At 43.1% G+C, this 26,650-nt stretch overlaps 1 protein-coding gene across 2 annotated transcripts in view; it reads right to left on the minus strand.

Moving 5' to 3' along the window:
- Window positions 1–221: 221 nt before the first annotated feature.
- The window catches only part of TAB3 (TGF-beta activated kinase 1 (MAP3K7) binding protein 3), an 83,175-nt gene continuing 56,746 nt past the window's right edge, over window positions 222–26,650 (minus strand). For both annotated transcript variants that reach the window (XM_073550679.1, XM_073550678.1), the window contains exons 3-8: window positions 16,875–18,264; window positions 12,102–12,262; window positions 10,104–10,197; window positions 8,661–8,750; window positions 8,386–8,487; window positions 222–1,516 (exon numbers count right to left, since the gene is read on the minus strand). In XM_073550679.1, the coding sequence (XP_073406780.1) occupies window positions 1,377–1,516; window positions 8,386–8,487; window positions 8,661–8,750; window positions 10,104–10,197; window positions 12,102–12,262; window positions 16,875–18,264 (1,977 nt within the window). In that variant the 3' untranslated portion in view covers window positions 222–1,376. The remainder of the gene's footprint in view (window positions 1,517–8,385; window positions 8,488–8,660; window positions 8,751–10,103; window positions 10,198–12,101; window positions 12,263–16,874; window positions 18,265–26,650) is intronic.

The raw sequence follows: 26,650 nt of genomic DNA on the forward strand, positions 1-26,650 counted from the left end.
TCACCTTGACAATACAGGATTTTAGATGCATTAAAAGTACCAATATGAATTTGTCACCCAGATTTTTTTTCCCCAAGTATTTTGTACTAACAAAAAAAAAAAAGAAAAAAAAGAAATTAAAAATACCTTAATAAAAAAAAATTATGCAATGTACAACCTTTCTAAATCTGCCTTTGCTTTTTATACGTAGGCTCGTTAACAATGTGCAAAGAACACAGCTATTTTGAGTCTGACATTTTATTTTCATTAAAGTCAAGTGGGTCCATCGAGGGCACAAAGTACCTTCTTTGCTGTAAACATCAAGCAATTTTCACAAAAAAGGGAAGCTTAACAGCAGGTTAGGGTGAATAAGGAAAAGACATGGACATTGGAGGAGACAGAATGTGTATACGCACATACACCACAGGTCCACGTCTCTTGTGAAATATCACAATCCAGTGAACAGATAAAATAATGCTGTAGTACACATCAGGATTAGGTGGACTATTTACTTCTTGCTCTCAACTGCTGATAAATATACAATATATAGATATATATTAGTGTATAGATTCCAAAGAACGTAAATCAGCGCTTGGCAGAGGTGCCGTGAATAATCATACAAGATGGTCACAGTTAATGTGCCTAACAGCTTTGGGGAATCACTTCAATAGGAATACAGACTTTATACATGCAGTAATATTTCCATTTTCAGCTTGGTATATATTAAAATTGTGAACATAACCAGTAGTTTGATGGCAAATCTTGCCTGACACAACGTAGACTAAGATAGAAAAAAAAGAAATAAAAGGGGGGGGGGGGGGGTAGAACAGGACTGCATTATCACATCAGATAATGTGCTCTAAAAAGATAAGGCTAAAACCTTGATTTCTTTTCACCAACAACATTTTAGAACGGCATTTTTCAGCTTGGATTGACTTAATTACCCTGAAAAAAAGCAGCAATTATGTCTCTGTGAATATGCTTTAGAGGATATTTTACACTACAACACCTGCTCCCTGCCAAAGTCTTCATTCAGTAGGATAATGCTGGGAAGCAGAAAGAATATTTCTTGATCATTCCATCTCCATAAATCCAATTTATTGGTCTACAAAACTCCATCCCCATGTGCCCCTCCATTATGTCATCTTCTGGAGAAGAAACCAAATGACCAGCATTTTGAAACCTCCAAAACTGCAGAGAGGGTTTTGGTGGATCACCAACAAAACTGTCCTGCCACTCATTAATAGAACTTGTGAACAACGGGTCTCCAACTGCAGCACTGGAGCTGGGCTCAGCTTGCGGATTAACTTAAGAGTAAGTCCCTTACTTTCTTGTGCATGCTAGATACTAGTATCTTGATAAAAACTTCAAGCAAAGTGAAGCAGTGGGCAGCGAGCTCAGGTGAACCGCGGCATCTCACACTGCTCACAGCGGTTTAGTGCCGGGTGATTGAGAAAAGTACAGCTATTGCAGTTCCATGGAGACCCCTCAAAATCTTCATCTCTTGCTGGTCTTGGACTGGACCTGTTTCGATTAACTGGAAAACAGACAGACAATGTCATAATATATATGTAAACATGACAACATATAAAAAGCAAAAAAACTATTACGCAGTTTTCCTTTAAAAAAAAAAAAATGGTGAAAATTTGCGCAGTTAATATTCGCAGTGAATTAAGAGTAATAGGTAACTAGATGACACTTCACAAAACAAATACATATGTAGTGAAAATTTTCGGTGGAGGAGAATTTTAAATCTAAAGCTGTTAGATCGTTTGGAGATTTTCTCCATTGACTTCAAAAAGGAGAAAAAAAAATAGCACTTAAGGCCGGTTTCACACTAGCGCATTTTCAACGCGCGCACGGCCGGGGGTAGCTCCGCCCCCGATCCGGCTCTCTGCCCGGCGTGCCCGCCCCTTCCTTGTAGCGCCGCCTCCTAGCGGACAGCGGCGCCTGCGATCGGCGCACCCTATCTTCAGCATATGGTGCGCCGATCGTGCGCAGGCCGTGCGCTAGTTGCGCTTTGACCTGCGCTGCGCACTTTTGACGGTGCGCCGTGCGCGCCAAAATCAAACTTTTCGGATTTTGGCGCGCACGGCGCACCGTCAAAAGTGCGCAGCGCAGGTCAAAGCGCAACTAGCGCACGGCCTGCGCACGATCGGCGCACCCTATGCTAAAGATAGGGTGCGCCGATCGCAGGCGCCGCTGTCCGCTAGGAGGCGGCGCTACAAGGAAGGGGCGGGCACGCCGGGCAGAGAGCCGGATCGGGGGCGGAGCTACCCCCGGCCGTGCGCGCGTTGAAAATGCGCTAGTGTGAAACCGGCCTAAACCTGAATATATTTGTTTACTTTGCATTTTGCTGCAGATTACATATGAATCTGCAAAATTGTGGTTCAAAGTTAGTTTTCTAACATGTGGTGTAAAATGAAGAGAATCTTACAACGAATACATGCTGCCAGATACAGGGGCAGCATGCATCAGTCAACTCAAGCACATATGTATGACTCTGAAATGCTGCACTTTTTCCACAAGATTTTTTGGAGGAAAGTGTGTGGGGGTATGTCATAGTCCAGATGTACCTGGCTGTGGGGGCGGATGCGGCAGAGGAGCGGTTCACAAGAGGCAGGAGCCGACTGAGGAGAATACGTGTGCCCGCTATTAAAGAATATGAAGTTCTCCCTGCGCCCATAATATCATCCACCTCTCTGCACTTAAGCCAACACAGAGAGGTGGGCAGGATTATGGGCGTGGAGAGCAGTGAATATGCTTTTTCTTTAAAATTCCCGATCTATCAGGCAGGGACAGGCTTATGAAGGACAGTTAGCTTACTTTACGCTTTCCGCGCTAGCTAAACGCAGCACTTAGCTGACAGCCTTGTGCACAGTAGTGAAGCTGAATAGCCTCTAGCACAGGGGGCAGCTACAGCCTTTGCCTCAGTCGTGAATATTCACTGCACTTTAAAGAGCCTACAGTCTGACAGGCTACAGCATTATACTGTGCAGAAGGCTATATAGCAGATGAAGATGACATCTTTGTTCACCTGCAGTACTGCTTATGTATAATACTGCTAATGTATTTGTTTCAGCACTAGCAGATAGTGTATTTATTCTCTCCACTCCTGACTTCAACTCATTCAGGTATCTAGACACTGGTCAGCTGGAACAAATAATAAAAAGATCACTGTTACAATTACACTCAGCTGCTAACTTTATATAGGATTATCCCTCTACCTAGCCATCAAATACTGTATATACTCGAGTATAAGCCGACCCGAGTATAAGCCGACCCCCCTAATTTTGCCACAAAAAACTGGGAAAACTTATTGACTCGAGTATAAGCCTAGGGTGGGAAATGCTCCATAGATTATTCCCCCATATGCTGCCCCCATAAGAAGCTCCATAGATTATTCCCCCATATGCTGCCCCCATTAGAAGCTCCATATTGTTCCCCCATATACTGCCCCCATTAGAAGCTCCATATTGTTCCCCCATATACTGCCCCCATTAGAAGCTCCATAGATTATTTCCCCATATGCTGCCCCCATTAGAAGCTCCATATTGTTCCCCCATATACTGCCCCCATAAGAAGCTCCATATTGTTCCCCCATATACTGCCCCCATAAGAAGCTCCATATTGTTCCCCCATATACTGCCCCCATAAGAAGCTCCATATTGTTCCCCCATATGCTGCCCCCATTAGAAGCTCCATATTGTTCCCCCATATACTGCCCCCATTAGAAGCTCCATAGATTATTCCCCCATATGCTGCCCCCATAAGAAGCTCCTTAAGATTATTCCCCCATGTGCTGCCCCCATTAGAAGCTCCTTAAGATTATTTCTCCATGTGCTGCCGCTGCTGCAGCATGTAAAAATAAAAAAAATGACATACTCACCTCTCCGTCGCTGGGTCAGATACTCACGTGTCCTGCGTCCATGGCTGCTCACCGCTATCTGCCACGTCATCAGTCAGTGACGTTCAGACTGCAGGGGGCGCGTCGCGCACTAATCACGTCACCGCGCCCTCTGCTGTCTGAAGTCACTGACCGATGACAGACAGCAGCAAGCAGCCATGGACGCAGGACAGGCGAGTATCGCTATACTTACCCGTCCTGACACTGTGTCTTGAGCCCCCAGCTTCTCCCCGTGCTCTCTCTTCCTGCCTTCAGCGGTCATGTGGTGCCGCTCATTAAAACTCATGAATATGCGCATATTCATGAGTTTTAATGAGCGGCACCACGTGACCGCTGAAGGCAGGAAGAGAGAGCACAGGGAGAAGCTGGGGGCTCAAGAGACAGCGTCAGGACGAGTAAGTATGACCTGACACCCCCGCCCCCCCTCCCCCTCTGACCCCCCGGTGTATATGACTCGAATATAAGCCAAGAGGGGGACTTTCAGCCCAAAAAAACGGGCTGAAAATCTCGGCTTACATTCGAGTATATACGGTAATATGGGGATTATATATATCAGGATGGGGCCCAGGATAAAGGACAAACACCAGGATAGAAGCCATATAGAGAAGGATGGGACAAAGATGGGCCACATTACCCCCATAACTGCAGATTACACAACAGTACATCATGACCACATTTTTTTGCTTCAATTTTTTTCCCCATTTTCCTCCTCTACAAACTAGATGTGTTTTATAATCTGCAAAATACGGTACTTTAACCCCTTCACCACCTTGGGTTTTTCCGTTTTTTGCTCTACTTCCACCCAGAGCCATAACTTTTATATTTTGCCATCAATGTGGCAATGAGGGCTTGTTTTTGTGTGACGAGTTGTACTTTTGAACGACACCATTGGTTTTACCATATAGTGTATTGGAAAACTAGAGAAAAATTCGAAATGTGGTGAAATTGCAATAAAAAAAAAAAAAAAGTGCAATTCCACAATTGTTTTTTTGTTTTAGCATTTAGTGAACATGGTAAAATAGCAAAACTGACCTGCCATTATTATTTTCCAAGTCTTGATAGATAGGGCAATTCTGAATGCGGTGATACCAAATGTGTATTTTTTTTTCTTTATTGCTTTATTTTAAATGTGGCGAATGGGGAGTGACTTGAACTCATTTTTTTTAAATATTTTTAAAAACTTTTTTTTTTTTACTTGCTTCAATAGTCTCCCCATGGGAGATAGAAGCTGAAATCTTCCGATCGCTTGTGCTACAAAGAGCAGAGCTGAAATCAGCTTACATGTCAGAAAAGTTGCAGGCTCACCGCCGAGGCCCACTGCAAACAGAAGGAGCCCACATTAGACGTAAATATACGTCTAAGGTTGGAAAGGGGTTAAAAAGCCACCAGGGACAAAGCAGTGCTGTAGACTAGTTGGACAGGAGGACCACCAATGGCTTTTCCCTGCCCACTGCTCCAAATTGAAAGACACCTGCTTATATACCCGTCTTAGTAATTAAAGTAGGTTTTTCTCTGAAACGCCACAGTCTTTCAGAGTCAAACATAGCTAGCTGACTTCAGCCAGTGCCCGATATATGCTGCACGTGGATCAGGTAGCATGTATCAGATGTCAGTTTCTCTTTAACTTTACACCACATATTAGATGACTTACTTTAAGCAGGAAGTTGAAAGACAATTTTGACTCATTACTAGAGTTTGCGATACCGTCCGATACTTCAAAATATCGGATCGGAATGGATCGGCCGATCTTTAAAAATAGTATCGGTATCGCCGATGCCGATAGTCCCATTCAAGTCTATGAGACTTCCGGTATCGGAATTGGAAAAACCCTTTCCTGCCCTTGTACAGCCTCTCGGGGGTCTGTACGGGCCTTCCGGGGGTCTCAGCCGGCCTGCCGGGGGTCTGTGCCGGCCTGCCGGTGGGCTGTGCGGACTGCCCGGGGTCTGTGCACCCTGTGGGGGTCTGTACCGGCCTGCCGGGGGGCTGTGCTGATGTCCGGGGGTCTGTGCACCCTGTGGGGGTCTGTACCGGCCTGCGCTGATGTCCGGGGGTCTGTGCAGGCATCGTCCGATGGGACTACAAGTCCCATCGGACGATGTCTGCTACCATGACAGTGATTGACACATTAGCCAATGATGGGACAGTAGTAGTCCCATCATCCGGCTAATGTGTTAAATGTAAAAAAAAAAAAAAAAAAAAAAAAAAAAAATACTACATACATACATACATACTACATGCATGCTACATACATGCTACATACATAGTACATATATACTACATACATACTACATGCTACATACATACCACATATATACTACATACATACTACATACATACTACATGCTACATACATACTGCATGCTACATACATACTGCATGCTACATACATACTACATACATACTACATGCTACATACATACTACATGCTACATACATACTACATGCTACATACATACTACATGCTACATACATACTACATATATACACTACATGCATGCTACATACATACTACATGCTACATGCATGCTACATACATACTACATGCTACATACTAACTACATGCTACATACATACCACATACATGCTACATACATGCTACATACAATACATTCATACAATACATACATAGACATACAGTACATATAACAGAGTAACATACTTACCAATACTTGTCACATTGTTCCCCGAAGCCATTGTCGTCTACGGAATAAATATTAACATAACAAACCACAAAAATACTCACCCATGATCCGAAGCAGTCCACGAGTGTGTCCCACGACGATCTTGGGTAGAGAACTGCAGCATCAGCTGATGCTGCCGCTCTCTACGGGCTGCAGGAATCCAATGACGGAAGGTAGGTATCCCACACAGCTTTTACCATAAAGTGAGACTAGGGACTTTTTTTTTTTTTTTAAGTGGCGGAGGAATACAGTGCGGAAGGATACCTACCTTCCGTCATTGGATTCCTGCAGCCCGTAGAGAGCGGCAGCATCAGCTGATGCTGCAGTTCTCTACCCAAGATCGTCGTGGGACACACTCGTGGACTGCTTCGGATCATGGGTGAGTATTTTTGTGGTTTGTTATGTTAATATTTATTCCGTAGACGACAATGGCTTCGGGGAACAATGTGACAAGTATTGGTAAGTATGTTACTCTATGTTATATGTACTGTATGTCTATGTATGTATTGTATGAATGTATTGTATGTAGCATGCATGTAGTATGTATGTAGCATGTATGTAGCATGTAGTATATATGTGGTATGTATGTAGCATGTAGTATGTATGTAGCATGCATGTAGTATGTATGTAGTATGTATGTAGCATGCATGTAGTATATATGTATGATGCATATATGTAGCATGTATGTAGCATGTATGTAGCATGTATGTAGCATGTATGTAGCATGTATGTAGCATGTATGTAGCATGTATGTAGCATGTATGTAGCATGTATGTAGTACGTATGTAGCATGTATGTAGCATGCATGTAGTATATATGTACTATGTATGTAGCATGTAGTATGTATGTAGCATGCATGTAGTATGTATGTAGTATATATGTACTATGTATGTAGCATGTAGTATGTATGTAGCATGCATGTAGTATGTATGTATGTAGTATTTTTTTTTTTTTCTTACATTTAACACATTAGCCGGATGATGGGACTACTACTGTCCCATCATTGGCTAATGTGTCAATCACTGTCATGGTAGCAGGCATCGCCCGATGGGACTTGTAGTCCCATCGGACGATGCCTGCACAGACCCCCGGACATCAGCACAGCCCCCCGGCAGGCCGGTACAGACCCCCACAGGGTGCACAGACCCCCGGACATCAGCACAGCCCCCCGGCAGGCCGGCACAGCCCCCCGGAAGGCCGGTACAGACCCCCACAGGGTGCACAGACCACCGGCAGGCCGGCACAGCCCCCCGGCAGGCCGGTACAGACCCCGGGCAGTCCACGCAGTCCACACAGCCCCCCGGCAGGCCGGCACAGCCCCCCCGGCAGGCCGGTACAGACCCCCACAGGGTGCACAGACCACCGGCAGGCCGGCACAGCCCCCCGGCAGGCCGGTACAGACCCCGGGCAGTCCACGCAGTCCACACAGCCCCCCGGCAGGCCGGCACAGCCCCCCAGCAGGCCGGCAGAGACCCCCGGAAGGTCCGAAATGACGGCGCATCATGATGCGCACACACCGCGCATCATGATGACGTCATTTCGGCTGTCAATCAACTTTGAACTTCCGATTCCGATGCCCGATATTGAAAAAATATCGGATGTCGGTATCGGAATTCCGATACAGCAAGTATCGGCCGATACCCGATACTTGCGGTATCGGAATGCTCAACACTACTCATTACTTTTTAATGGAAATAACCTGCAGCTAATACGACAGGTGAGGACTTCCTGCAAAATGAGAACTATACTACAAGCACTTAGTGCTGCAATTTAAAGACACTATGTGTAAGAAAAAAGTATTCAAAATGGAATACATACCAATGTCTACAGCACTTGGATTAGAAATATCAGGTGGCTCAACTTTTGTGGTCACACTTATTCTTCTAGCTTTTCGCTCTCCTGATGAAGACTCAGAAGATTCTTAAAATGAAAAAAAAAAAAACACTTCAAAACAATCTAGTGTCTAAAAAATAAGCTTAAATACGCAGGCACACAGGTTAATTTTACTATTCAGTCAATATTAGGTAAATAAATGCCTTTATTGCAATCTAAATGTTTAACTTCAAGTATAATTTGAACCTAAAAATAAATACCTTTTTTACAGGAGTTGGGACGTACAGCAGGACCAGGAGCTATGTTATCATAGAAGTTGCTCATTGCCTTTGCATCAAGTTTTCCCACTCCTATGTTTATTAAAAAAAAAAAAAAAAGAAAAGACACCACCATGATATTTTAGGAATCATTGACTAATAGTATGCATGTATGGATATTTTTCAGGTGTTTATTTTCAAACAGATGTCCTTTAAAAATCCATCGAAAACGGATTGTGAATTTAGTCTCTTGCATACAGGAGACTTGCGAACAGAAATTTAAGAATGGGCGGGGAACATGAAAACAACAATTGTTTCTTAAGGTACTGTCACACTTAGCGATGTACCAGCGACCCCGACCAGCGATATGACACGGTCAGGATCGCTGGTGCATCGCTAAGTGGTCGCTAGTGAGCTGCCACACAGGCAGATCTCACCAGCGATATCGCTGGGGACAGGGGGGTCGCTACTTACCTGTCACACTAGGCGATCCTGCGTCCTCCCGCCCGGCTCCACGCTCATCGCTCCAAAGGAAGCGTCGCAGGAAGCTGACGACGAGAAACAGTCCTGGACGTTCTCGCGCGATCAGCGATAACCAGCGGGGGAGCCGGTCGTAGGTAAGTATCAGACACAGCGATATCGCTAGCAATATCGCTATAACGTCACTAGTTATAGCGATATTGCTAGCGATATCGCTTAGTGTGACAGTACCTTTATTGTAACATTTTGGGAAATTCTTTGTAACCTCGACAATCACCTCTAAATAAACAGTGACAACAAACTGTCATTTTGTCAGCAGGTTTAGTCAATAGCAAAGATTAGCAGAGCAGCTAATCCAAATATGACAATCAATAAATCAGCACTTCCTGTTCCCGTCTAATCAAAACATAAAAATGACACTCTCCGTAGGTAAAGAAACATAATTACCAAACTTTCTCCAATTAGAGAGGATTAATGCCCAAAACTTAATATGGCCACTAATTAAAAAAAATAAATAAATAAACGTTCTCTTCCCATTTTGTAATATCTGGCTTTTTTTTTTTTTTTAACAGCTTTGGGCGTAATCCTCTTTAATTGTATACACATATTGTACACCCTGGTCATCCTAAACTAATCTTTTTACTTGCTGGTAACAGCAAGCGAGAAAAAGATTTATTATACCAAGAAATGGAAGCTTTCACAGAAGGGCCTTGGAGATCAATTCAACATCAACTACACTTCAAATAAAACGAGTCTATGAAACGCAGGATATTACCAGATCTAACGTGAGGACAGTGCTTATTAAGGGAGAATCGCAACAAATTTCATGCAGTTTTTTTTTTTTATTAATTTTTCATTGACATACATTTAAATCCCCCCCCAAAAAAACTTAAAATGCAAGCTTTGTCGACTCTTAAACACATCCATGCCCCAATTACTCCCACTTATATGATCTTTCACGTTTACCTCTGGACTGCAGCACGTCCACTTCTTTCAGTGTACAATCTATATTTATTTGGAGCTGCCTATTCAGACTCCTCAGTCTGGTCATCTCTTCTGGCTGGATAAAAACATAAGTACAGCAAGTGGGAAGAAAAGCAGAGATAATAAATAGTGATGAGCGAACATGCTCATATAGTGTTATCCGAGCATGCTTATGTGTTAACCGAGTGTCTTCCGTGTGCTCGAATAATATGTTTGAGTCACCGCTCCAACATGTCTCGTGGCTGTTAAGCAATCCCTGCGTGTTTTGTGGCTGTTTAACAGCAGCGGAGACTACAACATATTTTTCGAGCACGCCGAGGACAGACTTAGCACACAAGCATGCTGGAACAACACCTTATCTGAGCACTTTTGCTCATCACTAGCAACTAACCTCTTATTAAATAAAGGGAATCTGTCACCCCATTTTTCGACTATCAGCTGCCGACACCGCCATCAGGGACTTAACTACAGCATTCTGTATTGCTGTAGATAAGCCCCCGATGCAGCCTGAAAGATAAGAAAAATGAGTTATATTATACTCACCCATGGGTGGTCCAGGTCCGGTTTTGGTCCGATGGGTGTAGCGGTCCAGTCCGGCGCCTCCCATCTTCTAACGGTGACGTCCTCTTCTTTGCTTCCCATCATGGCTCCTGCGCAGGCGCACTCTGCTCTGCCCTGTTGAGGGCAGAGCAGAGTACTGCAGTGCGCAGGTGCCGGACCAGGTCAGAGAGTTAGGTAGGTAAAGTACGCCTGCGCCGCGACGGGAAGCAAAGAAGAGGACGTCATCACTACAAGATGGGAGGCGCCGGACCGCGACACCCATCGGACCAAGACCGGACCGTCCGCCCGCCCCCCCCCCCATGAGTATGATATAACTCGTTTTACTTATCTTTCAGATTACATCGGGGGCTTATCTACAGCATTACAGAATGCTGTAGACAAGCCCCTGATGGCGGCATCTCATAGGGGAAAAAAAATAGGTGACAGATTCCCTTTAAGCATCCCATTATGTTTTTAGGGCAGATGTTATGGAGAATACTCCAGGAACACAATCTATATGTTGGTACTACAGAAGTCTACACAGCTCTGTGTTGCACAGTCCAGATTCTCTATTGCCCGCTGCTGATCAATGTGCAATGATTGGAAGCCAACAAAGTTTGATCATTTAACCCTTTAGGTGCCACAATGAAATACTAGGGAACTAGTCTCATGTATGGGTATGGATAATATCCCAAGGATAATCTTCTCTTAACTAAATTTTCAATTTGAAACCCAATGGCAATGCAGCTATTCAAACCTTCCAGCCCCACTCAAAAAAGCAATTATTCACATATTTCTGCTATCTTATGGAGCATTAAACTTAACTGTGTGGTTAAGACTATGTTCCCAGAATGAGCTTTTGGTGAGTTTTTGACGTTGCAGATTTTCTGCACCAAAACTCAGTGGGCGCACAGCCTAAAATATAAAGTTAACTATGAAAAGAAAAAAAACAAACAAACAATTGTGGAACTGTGGATTCTTTTCAATTTTTCCTCAGAAATAAAATCTAATATGTCAGTGACATGTACCCCAAATATAAAAATTGTGGCGTTCCTCCAAATATAAAGAAAAATTATGGTGCAGGAGTGTGCACAATAACAGTTCTTTGAAATAACTTAGATTGTACTCCCTAAATATTATCATGGACTGACCAAGGTCTGTACTTTGGGTTACTGTGTTCCTATGCAGTAGGAAACCATGTCCTGTCTCCTCAGTCTTCTCCAGTATGGAGTCAGCGCTGTAGGATCACATTTGTTCTACAGCAGTGACCCTGGTTATGGCTAGAGAAGACCATTCTGGTCCTGGTGCACAGATGTGAGCAGCCCACAGCATGGCCAGTGTATAGTCCATACATGACTTCAAGTAGAATCTGGTTCTTCTAAATACATTGCATAGCATTTTAGAGAGACTTATGTGAACGAAGCATGGCACACAGCTTACAGTTGGGATTGCGGTGGTACAGCTCACTCTCCTCAGGCGTCTTTGCATCAGATCGTGCTCCATTCCATTCACTTCAGCCTTCAACATCTCCAGGTTGTCTTTTTCAAGTTTTAGTTCCTTTGCAAGTCTTTCCATTCTTGCACGCTGGTGCAACAATAAGGCTATGTATAAGAACACCAGATTATATTATTCTAAGTTTTTTCATGAGTCAAAAGTCAAAGTCTGACACTGTCAAACCTTCTAGTACTACTCTAGGCTCATAGCTATAAAGAGGACCTCCACCTATTAGTAAATTTAAATATCTGATTTTGGCTACATGCTAGAATGTGAATTACCAATGCCTGAGAGCTGCCCGCCTTAATGCAGTTTTTTTTATGTATGTTGCATGAATGTCAAGAAATCAGGGTAAAACTTTGTATTTTGCAAGTCTCTTGGAGTGAACAGAATTGGTCTACAGCCCTTTTTGGATCACTAAATATTCCAACATGACTTTAAAATGATGCTTTGTTCATACTGCCTGTATAGACATGATATGTAATAGAGATGAACACATTGCATGGTGTCTTTTGCAGTGCCTCTTAAAAATTAAAGGGGCTTTCTGGGCTACAACTACATTTCTGCTGTGCCTCTATTAACAGTTTGTAATAGTCACATTCAGGTTATCACTTCTGTTGTCTGCTTAATCTGTCATCATGCGTAATTTCCATGTGTCGATCAGCGACTTTTCCCTGCTTCTCCCAATGGTCAAGCAGATAAGAAACAAGTCAGCACATTGTCGTCAACATGCAAATCGCATACTTGCAACTGCAACTCGAGCAGGAACACAGCCTGAAATCCTAACAGCGTGCATATTACACGGTCAGGATTCTACAGTGTGTCTAATATAGTTTTAGAGCGAAAATGCCCTTTAAGTTTTATTTTCCTAAGGTTACGCAGATATTCATGGCATACCGACAGTGTGCACTGTTGGAAAAACGCAACCTGTGAACATACCCTAAAAGTCAACATGAAAATCTGAGACCTGAGCATGTGCCTTCCCAACTGGACATTACATGCCTCTCAACTTTCCCTTCCAATACTACAAATACACAATAGTATTCTATCCTCTATATGCATGTACTGCTGTTCACTAGGATATACCCTGTTGTGACTAAACACTTTCAATCTTTACATTCAAAGAAAAATATATTTTTGAGATTATGTTTAGCTGAAAACTTGTGACAATTAAGAAATAAATTGCATAAAGCCTAATATTAATGCAATAATTACATTAGTAACAGTGTGCATCTTTGTGAGGCTTCAATTTAATATTACAAGGTATACAGAGATGTATAAAAAATTTTTTAGCACACCTCATTTCTTATTTTCCCAAGCAGCAAAGACTATACTTACACATACCTTCTAAGCCTAGAGAAAGTAGCCCCGTATTGCATATGCAATTCATATTTATTCTACAGCGTGTGCATTCTGGCATTAGAAGCATAATCTCACATGGATTAAGGATTAGGCACAGTACACACGTCTGACTCGCTAGCAACAGAGTACACTTCACACCACTGAAACATTACAACCAGAGCTGCTTGCTATTTTTCAAACTTTAAAAAGGGACTGTCACTGTCAGCACAGTATAACTGTTCAAACCAAGTAAAGGCGCTCGGGGCATCACGGCAGGGCCAATCATTTACGTATATACACCTTGTCATCTGCTTGTTTTCCATATGTCTCCACCCTTCTTTGGCTCTATAAAGAGAAGGGGATGGGGGTGTAGATTCAGGGGAAACAAGCAGGTGAGAAGGTATATGGAAATGATTGGCTACAACTTTGTGCCTCTAGCGGTGGTATGTAGTTTGAACAGTCATTCTTTTGCTGACAGAGTCTCTTTAAGTGCACGTTCCCACTTGCTTGGTTTTTCATCTATGGCCTTTTCTGACTATGAAGCCAGAAATGTCAGAGTACAGGAGAGAGTGTAGATAGAGGAAAAACAAGCAGGTGAGAAGGTGTACATACAGTTATGCTCAAGTTTACATACCCCGGCAACATTTTTGCTTTCTTTGCATTTTTTCAGAGAATATGAATGATAACACCAAAACTTTTTCTCCACTCATGGTTAGTGGTTGGGTGAAGCCATTTATTGTCTAACTACTGTGTTTTCTTTTTAAATCACAATGACAACTCAAAACATTCAAATTACTCATCAAAAGTTCACATACCCCACTTCTTAATACCGTGTATTGTCCCCTCTAACATCAATGACAGCTTGAAGTCTTTTGTGGTAGTTGTGGGTGAGGTTTATTTTCTCAGATGGTAAAGCTGCCCACTCTTCTTGGCAAAAAGCCTCCAGTTCCTGTAAATTCCTGGGATGTCAAGCATGAACTGCGCGCTTGACATCTCCCCAGAGTGGCTCAATGATATTGAGGTCAGGAGACCGATATGGCCACTCCAGAACCTTCACTTTGTTCTGCTGTAGCCAAATGACAGGCCGACTTGTGTTTTGGATCGTTGTCATGTTGGAACGTCCAAGTACGTGCCATGCACAGCTTCTGGGCTGATTGCAAATTTGCCTCCAGTATTTGCTGATAACATGCTGCATTCATCTTTCCTTCAACTCTGACCAAGATTCCTGTGCCTTTGTAGCTCACATATCCCCAAAACATCAGCGATCCACCTCCATGCTTTACAGTAGGAATGGTGCTTCTTTCATCATAGGCCTTGTTGACTTCTCTCCAAATGTAACGTTTATGGTTGTGGCTAAGAAGTTCAATTTTGGTCTCATCACTCCAAATTACCTTGTTCCAGAAGTTTTGAGGCTTGTCTCTGTGCTATTTTGACTATTGTAGGCAAGGTGCTTTATGGCATTTGTGCAGTAATGACTTTCTTCTGGTGACTCGACCATGCAACTCATTTTTCTTCAAGTGCCTCCTTATTGTGCATATTGCAAAAGCCACACCGCTAGCTTTCAGAGGGTACCATATTTCAGCTTATGTTATTTGTGGGGTTTTCTTTGCATCCCGAACATATTTCCTGGCAGTTGTGAACAAAATTTGTGCTGGTCTACCTGACTGTGCTTTTCCATTTGTTTGAACGCTGCTGACTGGCATTATCAATTCCTTGGATATCTTTTTGCATCCATTCCAGTTCAATTATCTCTTCCCATAGATCCGTTGACAATTCTTTTGCTTTCCCCATGATTCACAATCCAGAAACTTCAGTGGCTGGATAAAATATGCAAGAGGCTGTCTGGATCCTAGAAACTCACTCAGCTTTTATGCGCACACACTGATTACAAGCAAACAGGTCACAGGTGAGAATGTTACCTTTAGTGGCCATTCAAACCCATTTGTGTCAACTTCTATGCGTATTATCAGGGCAAAATCACCAGGGTATGTGAACTTTTGATTAGGGTCATTTGGATGTTTTGGGTTGTCATTATGATTTAAAAAGAGAAAACACAGTAGTTTGACAATAAATGGCTTCAGCCAACCACTAACCATGAGTGGAGATAAAGTTTTGGTGTTATCATTCTCTCTGAAAAAAGGCCAAGAAAGCAAAAATTCTGCCGGGGTATAAAACTTTTGAGCACAACTGTAAATGACTGGCCAAGCCATGATGCATCGAGCACCTGTACCTTGTCAGGACAGAGTGACTGTTCACCTCAAGAAAAGTGATTTACCTTAGATATAGGGTTAATCTGCAGGTCACTAGAGCAGCGGCTACCGGGATAAAATTATACTTTACTCTCCTGGCAGTCAGAGGGTGATGCAGGCAGCAGTTACAGTCACTGCTCACTATTCCATGAGCGTGTTGTAATCACAACAAAGCACACTGACTGACAGCCTGCTCTACAGCGTGTGTGCAGTGTGTTTAGGGCAAGCTGTCAAAGTGTCGGGGAGCGATTACAATCATTTGTGCTGATTGATTTTGCATCAAGAGGAGCAGTCCACAATTGGATAACTCCTGTTTAATCACTTACGGGGCCCATATGAAATAAAAACAATCAATACTCGCGTCCCGCAATGGCGAGGTTTCTATGAATACCGTTCTTGGCAAATCATCTGTCATTTTACCGCTGCAGCCAATCAGCAAATGGCTGCAGCTCTTCACTCTTCCATCATAGTGGATATCCACTCTATGGGAACAGTAAAGGCTGCAGCCAATCAGCGGCAACTGTTTTCTCTGAGACAGATGTAATGAAGCAGGAATTGTGCAGTAGTGGACAAGCACTTTAATAGGACACCCGCTGTCTTACACAAATGCAAACATGCTTTTATTTTTGATTTTCAACTTAGCTTAAGTGTGATGCAACATTTTACCCAAAAGGGCAGAAGTTAAGGTCTAAAATGTTGCTCATTAGTCTTAAAGGGAGAAGCCAGCCAAGGACCACATCAGACTTATGGAAGAGTTAGATGGCCATATAACTCGGACAGGGATCACAACGCAATGTTCAGACTGGCTAGCGGCTCTCCCCACCTGAGTGTGACAGCTGCATAGAAATACATGCTGTCCTGCTCCTGTCCCAAGTTTGGGCATTGCATCGTGATCCTAGTCAGTTATACGGCCATCTGACTCTTCCCTAGGTTTAGTCTTTCCTTACAGTCCAGGCCAGCCTTACTCTGAAGCGATAGAGCATTTCAGAGTAAAGTATACCTGAATGTAATTGTGCAGCAAGGCTCCGATTCATGCAGCTCATAGCTCATAGTTCTCTTTAAACAAAACCTAAGTGCTTTTATAATAACTATTAATTCCTTACTTACTAAAACAGAAACAAAAAATTACCTTGTGTATAGGCGTAATCATCCGAGCCCGAACTTGTACTTCTGTGGTATTTAGGAATACCTTTTTCTATACCAGTTATTGGCATTAATGAAATGGGTTGTATTGGTTCTGGAGCTCCTGGATGATGCTCTTGGTCCACAATATTTAAAAGATTTTCAGTAGAAGCCCGCGCAACAGTAATTTTTAAAAAAGCTGGGTTAGATGGGGACATCAGTACACGTGGAGCAGGGGTTGGAGAGCCAGAGGTGGCTGGTGGTTGTGTGTATGTAATATACAATGGGTTAACACCATAAGGAGTCTTTGGCTGGCCAGGCAAAGCTCTTGATGGGGACCCTGACCGTGCATTTGAGGCATATGCAGAGTGATGACTCCTCTGGGAAGACTGATTATTTATTGGTGAAGGACTTCTATTCATTGCGGTTCCAGGTCTTTGTGGTGACTCCACTGTGATTTCTATCTTGTTCATGGGAGCCTTATTTATGCCAGATCCATAGGGAAGATAGGATAAGCTAGGTTGCTTTGGATATGGAGGTGGAGGTTGCTGAAAAGAATGAGGTGATGCTGATGGACTAGGTGGCAAAAACACATGTGATGTCTGGTGGCCCAATGCATTGGGCTGCACTTGATGCTGGGGAGAGCCGTAAGGAGACGTGCACTGAGATGTGGGAGGGGAACAGAAAGAAGGCTGTGGAATCGGTGACTGCTTTGGAGAATACTGTGTAGGTTGATAACCTTGAGAATACAAAGGAAGAGGACATGGACTATAGTTAGGCATAGGAACCGAAGGAGATTGTGCCCAAGGAGAGTTCTGTGGGGTTTGCCTGCCTGGAGAATTTTGTGTCGACTGCCTTATGTATATAGAATTCGGAGTCCCATAAGGATTGCTCTGAACTTGAGGAACAATTTGTAAAGCTCTCGGCACGTTGTGAGCTGAAGGTATATTTTGTGACACTGTTACGGTAATAGGATTTGGACTATAGCGAGGTAAGTGCATGTATGTTGGCAGCGGCGGTTGCATAGCTGATGAATTTACACCTTGCTGCTGAAGAGGGGGTGGAGTCGGTGAGTTTCGACTCTGGTCATTCAAGAAAAACGGATTAAAATTTTGTGCCACAATTGCTGGCGCTGAATGGGGCTCCACCAAACAGATAAACTTGCCAGCAGCGCGCTGTGGGTCAATGTGCCCATCACTTGAACTATGAACCAGAGGTCGTCCATTCATAAGTGTTCCATCTGCTCCCTGGAAATTGCTGCCTGAATGGATACCAAGATTGATGTGCAAAAGATTGCCATTCGTTCTACTGTCCTCAGGGTTGTGCCCCTCCATATAAAGGTATTTGCAGCTTTCTTTGCTCAGAGCTCTGCAGCAAGCTTCAATGTTGCCGTTGTTCTTTAATTTGATAGAGAAAAAAATAAATCAGAATTAGAAATGGCTAAAAGCAAATTCAGCACACGCTTTCAGTAGAGAATGTGGAAATGCATGCAGCACTGCACACAAATTGACTTATAACCATTTTATCAGAATGTAGATATTGAAGCAATTAGCAGTACAGAATACAAGAATATTCAAGTGGCTAGAGTACAGTAATTCCCGGTAGACAAGAAGATCTTTTTCAAACTGGACATGTAAAAACTTTTTTTTTTTTTTTTTACATTTTAAACAGGTGCAGTTATCAAACTTCATAATTACATGTTAAAGGGCTATTCCCACAATGGCAAAAAAAAAAACAAAAAAAAAACAATGACCAGCACCTCCAAACAGAATAAGACAAATGTGAACACATGCAAGCCAACTATTCAATATACCGAAACCAAGAAAATACAGCTGTACTCTAAAATGCTATAATATGCAAACACTGAATATAAGAAATAGGAACTGGACTGTTACAGAAAATGTTAAAAATTTAAGATACATAGTGCACAGGTTGGCCACTCAGTGAGAGCATAACAAACACGACAAGGTAACATAGTAACATAGTTATTAAAGTTGAAGGGAGACTTTAAGTCCATCTAGTTCAACCCATATCCTATCCTAACTTGCCCTAACATGTTGATCCAGAGGAAGGCAAAAAAAACCCATGTGGCAACAGTAAGCTTCACATTGGGGAAAAAAATTCCTTCCCGACTCCACATACGGCAATCAGACTAGCTCCCTGGATCAACGCAATATTAAGGAGACTACTGTATATACCCTGTAATATTATACTTTTCAAGAAAGGCATCCAGTCCCTTCTTAAATTTTAGTAGGGAATCAATCATTACAACATCATATGGCAGAGAGTTCCATAGTCTCACTGCTCTTACATTAAAGAATCCGTGTCTGTGAGTATGCTTAAACCTTCTTTCCTCCAGACGTAGAGGATGCCCCCTTGTCCCCGTCACAGGTCTAAGAGTAAAAAGATCATTAGAAAGGTCTTTGTATTGTCCCCGCATATATTTATACATTGTAATAAGATCACCCCTAAGCCTTCGATTCTCCAAACTAAATAACCCCAAGTGTAATAACCTGTCTTGGTATTGCAGACCCCCTAGTTCCCTAATAACCTTGGTCGCTCTTCTCTGCACCCGCTCCAGTTCAGCTATGTCTTTCTTATACACCGGAGACCAGAACTGTACACAGTATTCTAAGTGTGGTCGCACTAGTGACTTATATAGAGGTAAAATTATGTTCTCCTCATGAGCATCTATGCCTCTTTTAATGCATCCCATTATTTTATTTGCCTTTGCAGCAGCTGCTTGACTCTGGCCACTAAATGTGAGTTTGTCGTCCACCCATACACCCAGGTCTTTTTCAGTGACTGTTTTGCCCAGTGTTTTACAATTAAGCACATAATTATACAACTTGTTCGTTCTACCCAAGTGTATGACCTTACATTTTTCCCAATTAAAGCTCATTTGCCATTTATCAGCCCAAGCTTCTAGTTTACATAAATCCTCCTGTAATATAAAATTGTCCTCCTCTGTATTAATTACCCTGCAGAGTTTAGTGTCATCTGCAAATATTGAAATTCTACTCTCTATGCCCCCTACAAGGTGTTCCCCTTTTTTGAGACCCTAACATTATATGCTTCTCCTGGGGGTGAAAGCCCAAAATTTTAAGGGAAGGCAGGATCCTGCTCTAATTGAAAATGCCTTAGGGTATGTTCACACGGTCAGTAAACGCTGCGGGTTGGACGCTGTGTACATCCGCAGCATCCAGATGTTACAGCATAGTGGAAGGGATTTCAAGTAATTCCATGCCCACTATGCGTGCACCGACACCCGTGGTTTACCTGTGGAGACGGACTTGCAGCGCGTCTTTCCAGACCGCAGCATGTCTATTTATCTTGCTGAGACGCAAGTCTCCGCAAGACGAATATCACCAGTGTACTGTATGGGAGGCGGTGATTCTGTATGGTTCAATGAACACATGCGGAATCACCCACATTCAAAAGCCGGCAGCGCTTTGGACACAGCGGACATGTGCTGTGTTCAAAGAGCTGACGGTTAGTGACTGTGTGGACGTAGCCTTAGAGTGATGGGAGGAGTGCTCAGTCAAAAGGAGTGTACTACAAATATAGGGAGGACAAAAAAAACCTGACCAGCACCTCCAAACAGAATAAGACAAATGTGAACAGGTGCAAGCCGTCAACTATTTAATAGTTGGATTCTTGATTATATTCCCACAATATTATCAATATGTTTATTTATTTTTACAAAACACAGTATCTGCGTGACTACTGTTAATATGCCGTAGAAAGCCAACATAAGATTTCTTTCTCATGTCTTTTTTATTTTTTAAATCTCCATTTGCATCTGTGTATCCAGCTTACATGGCTGATTTGTCAGTCCTATTCATATCTGCTAAAACTGACATTTCAGAGCAGCACCCTACTTCTCCTCTGTGCTGCAGGTCTCTCCACTGCCAACTGAAGGCACCACTGACCGGTTTGAATGCAGGGACGATGACCCACTATTTGACCACTATTCATTTGTATTTACAAAGTCCACATTTTATTGGTGGTTCAGGATGATCTAAAAAGGGAAGCTGTCACCAGCAAAAAACACTATTAAACTGCAGAAATGGAGTTAATCTGCAGGTTAATTGCATTACTAATCTACCCAGCGCCAACACTTTGCTGAATGCTGCAGGAAGAAAATTTACTTTATTAGTCCCTCAGCATTCTGGCTTCAGCCACGGAGGCGGCACTGATTCAGTCACCGCTGCGGCTGTAACCGGGCCCCCAGTCCTGACTGACACTGGTTCTTCATTGGGGCCGGCTGTCAGTCAGGGTCAGCGGTGCAATCCCACCAGCCACTCTGTAATCCCAGATAAGTGGCTAACCCCACGCCGCCCCAGTTACTGAAACCAGATCACTGTGGACGGAATAAAGTTAATTTTCTCAACACAACGTTTGGTTACTTGCAGGCGCCAGGTAAGTTAGTCAGGCTGTTAACTTGCAGATTGAACCTATATCTGCAGGTTAATGGTATTTTTTACTGGTTGCAGGTTCTCTCTAAGAGTACGATCATGCTCTCCCTTGCATGCTGAGCGGAGCTGATAATTGAATAGCATAGCAGTGTTACAATATAGTTGTCCGGGCAAGGAAAATGCCTTTACAGAGAGTTTTAGGTGCATACTTGAACAGCATTAGAACTACTGGAGGATGTATCCAATGACAAACAAGGGTACAGAGAGCTTGGGTGAGGGTCATAATTAGGGATGTGATAGCTGCAAATTACCACAGTTTTCAAAAACAGATTGTATTTGGCATACAATTTTACATGACAAAACTGAGACTGGGATAGGATTTCAAAAATAACGCCTTTAACACCAACAGGAAATGCTGCCAATTCTTAGATCAACTTTTGTGACTGAGAATTTGCAGCATATTACAGTAGATGCTTGGTGGATAAAACAAATCTCATCCACATGCTGCAGAAAGTTACCATATATATTCGTGTATAAGCCGACCCGGGTATAAGCCGACCCCCTAATTGTGCCACAAAAAAACTGGGAAAACTTATTGACTCGCGTATAAGCCTAGGGTGGAAAATGCAGCAGCTACTGGTAAATTTAAAAAATAAAAATAGATACCAATAAAAATAAAATTAATTGAGACATCAGTAGGTTAAATGTTTTTGAATATCCATATTGAATCAGGAGCCCCGTACAGCACCATGGAACCAATGGTGCTTAATAAATAATATGCTCCATAAAGTTCATGATGGGCCCCATAAGATGCTCCATACAAAATACACCCCATATAAATGCTGCACAAAGGTTAATAATGCCCCCATAAAATGCTCCATAGAATAATATGCCCCATATGCTGCCCAATAAAGGTTATGGCCCCATAAGATTCTCCATAGATTATGCCCCCATATGCTGCCCCATAGAATATGCCCCCATATGCTGCCCTACAGAATATGCCCCCATATGCTGCCCCATAGAATATGCCCCCATATGCTGCTCCATAGAATATGCCCCCATATGCTGCCCCCCATAAAATGCTCCATATATTATGCCCCCATATGCTGTTGCTGCAAAAAAAAAATGCCACACTCACCTCTCCTGCTCAGGACCCGGCACCTAAGATATTCACCTGTCCGGGTTCCATCGCTGCTCACCGCTGTCTGCCCTTCCTGTGTCAGTGACAGTGTGCGCTGCGCCCTCTGCTGGCTGAACAAACCACATCATCGCGCCCTCTGCTGCCTAAACGGCACTAACACAGGATGCAGCAAGACAGCGGTGAGCAGCGATGGACCCAGGACAGGTGAATATCGCTATACTTAGCCACTCCTGGTGCAGTCTCTGCAGCCCCGCTTCTCCACGGTCTCCCTTCCTGCCTTCAGTGGTCACGTGATACCGCTCATTACACTCAAACATGCGCATATACCAATATGCCGCCTGACAAGGGCTGTGACAGAAGAAATAAATATTCTCCTTGGATGACTGTGTATAGAAGACAGAGGATGGAGGGGGAAAGATAACCTCTGTCCGCCAAGGAGATTTTATGTCTTTGCTGTCACAGCCTCTCTGTGGTAGCTCACTGTTATGTGTGCTTAAAGGGAAGGTGCCATCCAAAAATTTTTTTTTCAGCAATTGAAAAAATGTAAAGAATTAATGTTTACATTTTCTTTAAAAAAAATATTATCATTTGTTTTTAATTTTGCAAAATATGAAAAATAAATTTTAAAAAGTTTGGCATCTCCACTTGTTAACACTAGGGGGAGCAGCTACTGAAATCTGGCACAAAAACCTATGACATCAAGGAACACAGTGAGCATTTTGATGGGGCCTGCAAAGTTACTGACTGTCTTTGCATGTAAAGTCTGGATCAGAACAGGTCATCAATCAGCACAAATGTTTCCTGGATTTCTGTGGAGCAGACAAGCAGACGGTCCATCCATGTGTATAAAACACAGCGCTCTATGTACAATCCCTGGCACCGAACAGGGTGCCCCCCATAGACCAGCACACTGCTCTCCTGAAATACTCTGTGCTGCCGTCACCCTGCTCCTCCCCCATATATCTCCCTCTGTGACCCCCCCATAGACCAGCACACTGCTCTCCTGAAATACTCTGTGCTGCTGTCACCCTGCTCCTCCCCCATATATCTCCCTCTGTTCCCACCCCATAGACCAGCACACTGCTCTCCTGAAATACTCTGTGCTGCTGTCACTCTGCTCCTTCCACCATATATCAGGCCCCTGTCGCCTCGCTTTCACACATCGCCAGGACAGGATCTGAGGAGAGGAATGGGGTCTTCGGTCACTGAGGATGGCAGGCAGGAAGGATTCTGGGAGCAGGGTGACAACAGCACAGAGTATTTCAGCAGCACAGAGTATTTCAGTAGAGCAGTATCACACGGGATAGGATTAGATACACAGCTGTGCAGACAGTATCACATGGGATAAGATTAGATACACGGCTCAGCAGTCAGTATCACACAAGAGAGGATTAGAAACGCAGCTCAGCAGTCAGTATCACACAGGAGAGGATTAGATACATGGCTCAGCAGTCAGTATCACACAGGATAGGATTAGATACACGGCTCAGCAGACAGTATCACACAGGATAGGATTAGATACACGGCTCAGCAGTCAGTATCACACAGGAGAGGATTAGATACACGGCTCAGCAGACAGTATCACACAGGATAGGATTAGATACACGGCTCAGCAGTCAGCATCACACAGGATAGGATTAGATACACGGCTCAGCAGGCAGCATCACACAGGAGAGGATTAGATACACGGCTCAGCAGTCAGTATCACACAGGAGAGGATTAGATACATGGCTCAGCAGACAGTATCACAGGATAGGATTAGATACACGGCTCAGCAGGCATCACCACACAGGAGAGGATTAGATACACGGCTCAGCAGGCAGTATCACACCAGACAGTATTACAGATATGCCCACACTGGTGAAACTTCCAGCCCCCCCCAATTATACACTAGACTATGGGCTGTATATGTCACTGTCCTCCTCAGACAGCCATAAAAGCAGTCATTAAAAGGAAGGTGTCAGATTACCGGAGATCACTGCGCCTGTGAGGAGGAGGCGGAGACAGAGCAGGAGGACAGGGGAGCTGGAGCAGGAAGCACGGTGCAGAAAGTGGAGCTCAGCAGATAGCACTGGGCTACAGTAAAATGGCGCCCAGCCACACCTACAGCAGTGAATGGTGCAGTCCACAGGGGCGTGCCCAGGTCACTGCTAATGAGGCTGCAATGTGGGGTCGGGAACCGACCACAGTCTCCTATGTCCAGGGACGGCCATATTTGCAGACTGTATGAGTCCTCCACAGATCTGCAAATCAAGATGGCAGCGCCCAGTGGCTTCATTAAAACATTATTACAAACAAACCATAAATCCTAGTTAGTACAACATTTGCTGAAACAACATGTTTTGTTACTTACTCTTTTTTTTGCAAATTATATAAAATTGCGGCACCTTCCCTTTAAAATACAGATATAGGACAAACCCCTTTAATAGAGCTCAAGCTTTTGTAGACCCTACAACCCCAAGTATAGCATAGGTAACAACTACATTGACAGATTGTTGACGCCTCCCTGCCAGAGATTCAGCTGCTCTTCTTGTCAACAGAGCAGAGGTTTCTGCTGATAGGGCAGGACAACTGGTGTCATGCTGATTGACAGCTGGCTTCTGTCAATTAGGTAGCGGGGAGCCAGCTGTCAATCAGCATGACACCAGTAGTGAACATATATAGCTAATTGTTGGATATAACAGCAGTGGGTCACCGGATGATTAGCTGATTGTTGGGAGACTCCTCTAACACAAAGGAATCATCCAAAGAGGTCAATGATTTTAGTCAAATAGAATGCATTAGAATAGACAATATCTACGTCTCTAGCAAAAATTCAATCTTGGTTTTGATCTTCAAGGATCACGCATTTGCCAAAGGTTCATTGTGGGACAAAAACATCTGCTGTTTCAACAACAGAAGTCCGTAATGGCCAAGGTGATTGGTGTTGCTACCTCAGCTATTATGGAAACGTTTGACTAATATACCTTCCAACAGAATGGTGCCATTTTTTTTTCTTTCGACATAATGCTGCACAATAAATATCAACAAAGTTAGGAATTGACCATTTTACCTTCTAACAACATTTTTAGGATGTGAGCATATGGTTCCTATATTTCAGTGCCAAATTTCAAGCTGCTAAATTGCACTAGACCAATTATCTAAGTTAGCCGTTTTCAGTACTTCATTTTTTTTATTGGCACCATTACTATTTTTCCAGTGCACCTCACAAAAACGTATTTGTGGGCTGTAACTCTACCGTAAATATGAATAACTTTCCTTGCCATCAGACTAATGAAGAAGCATGAATTAACTGCTAGCTATTGTTCTCCAAAGTGCCAGGAATTAATTAGATTTATGATAGGTAATTAGGGGCACAAGAATCTTTTCTTCCAGATTAGAACCATGATAGACTTGACACTTTGCACCATGAATTAGCAGGACATGGAGCAAGTGTGTTATCCAACTAACAGATGGTCTTCTCCATATTACAATGAACGCCATGCAGCACTGTAATAATAATAATACATTTAATTTCTATAGCGCGGACATATTCCGCAGCACCTTACATTTCAGAGGGGACTTGTACAGACGATAGACATTACAGCATAACAATAATCACATAGATCATAACAGATACCAAGAGGAATGAGGGCCCTGCTCGCAAGCTTACAATCTAGGAGGGAAAAAGGGGAGACAGGAAAGGTGGGTGGTAACAATTGCCCTGATTGTCACTGGGCATAAAACCAAAAAAAGTAAGGCTAATCACTCGAGGGTAAATATATAGGATAAGTAAAAGAACGAGAAAAATTCTATGCCAATTACTACATTTTTATAATGTGCTTATCTTAAGCTTCAAATAAATAGTAACCTATATCCTGCGGCCTACTATGTGTAAGTAAGCAATGTGCAACTTCAGGCTAAAGTGAAAAATCAAAGATGACAAAACTAGATGAAGTTGAACTACTCTCTAAATTATACCAAAAAAGATTTTGGTGGCTCTTATGAATACTTCTTTAAGTATAGCACCTAAGTTGAAACACAGGAAACACCATTAAAGGGGTTATCAAACAAACAAAAGAACATTTTAATTAAAGGGGCTGGGCCACCATAAAGAATAAATTTAAGGGCCTTTTACACATAGCGAGATCGCTATCGCTAAAGCGTCATCGATTTTGTGACGCAACAGCGATATCGCTACATGTGACATGTACTCCGACCGGCCCCCCCACTGGATATCGCTGA

The sequence above is a fragment of the Dendrobates tinctorius genome, unplaced genomic scaffold (genome assembly GCF_039654945.1).
Source record: "Dendrobates tinctorius isolate UK_male_01 unplaced genomic scaffold, ASM3965494v1 ptg000166l, whole genome shotgun sequence".
In the NCBI taxonomy this organism is placed as follows: Eukaryota; Metazoa; Chordata; class Amphibia; order Anura; family Dendrobatidae; genus Dendrobates; species Dendrobates tinctorius.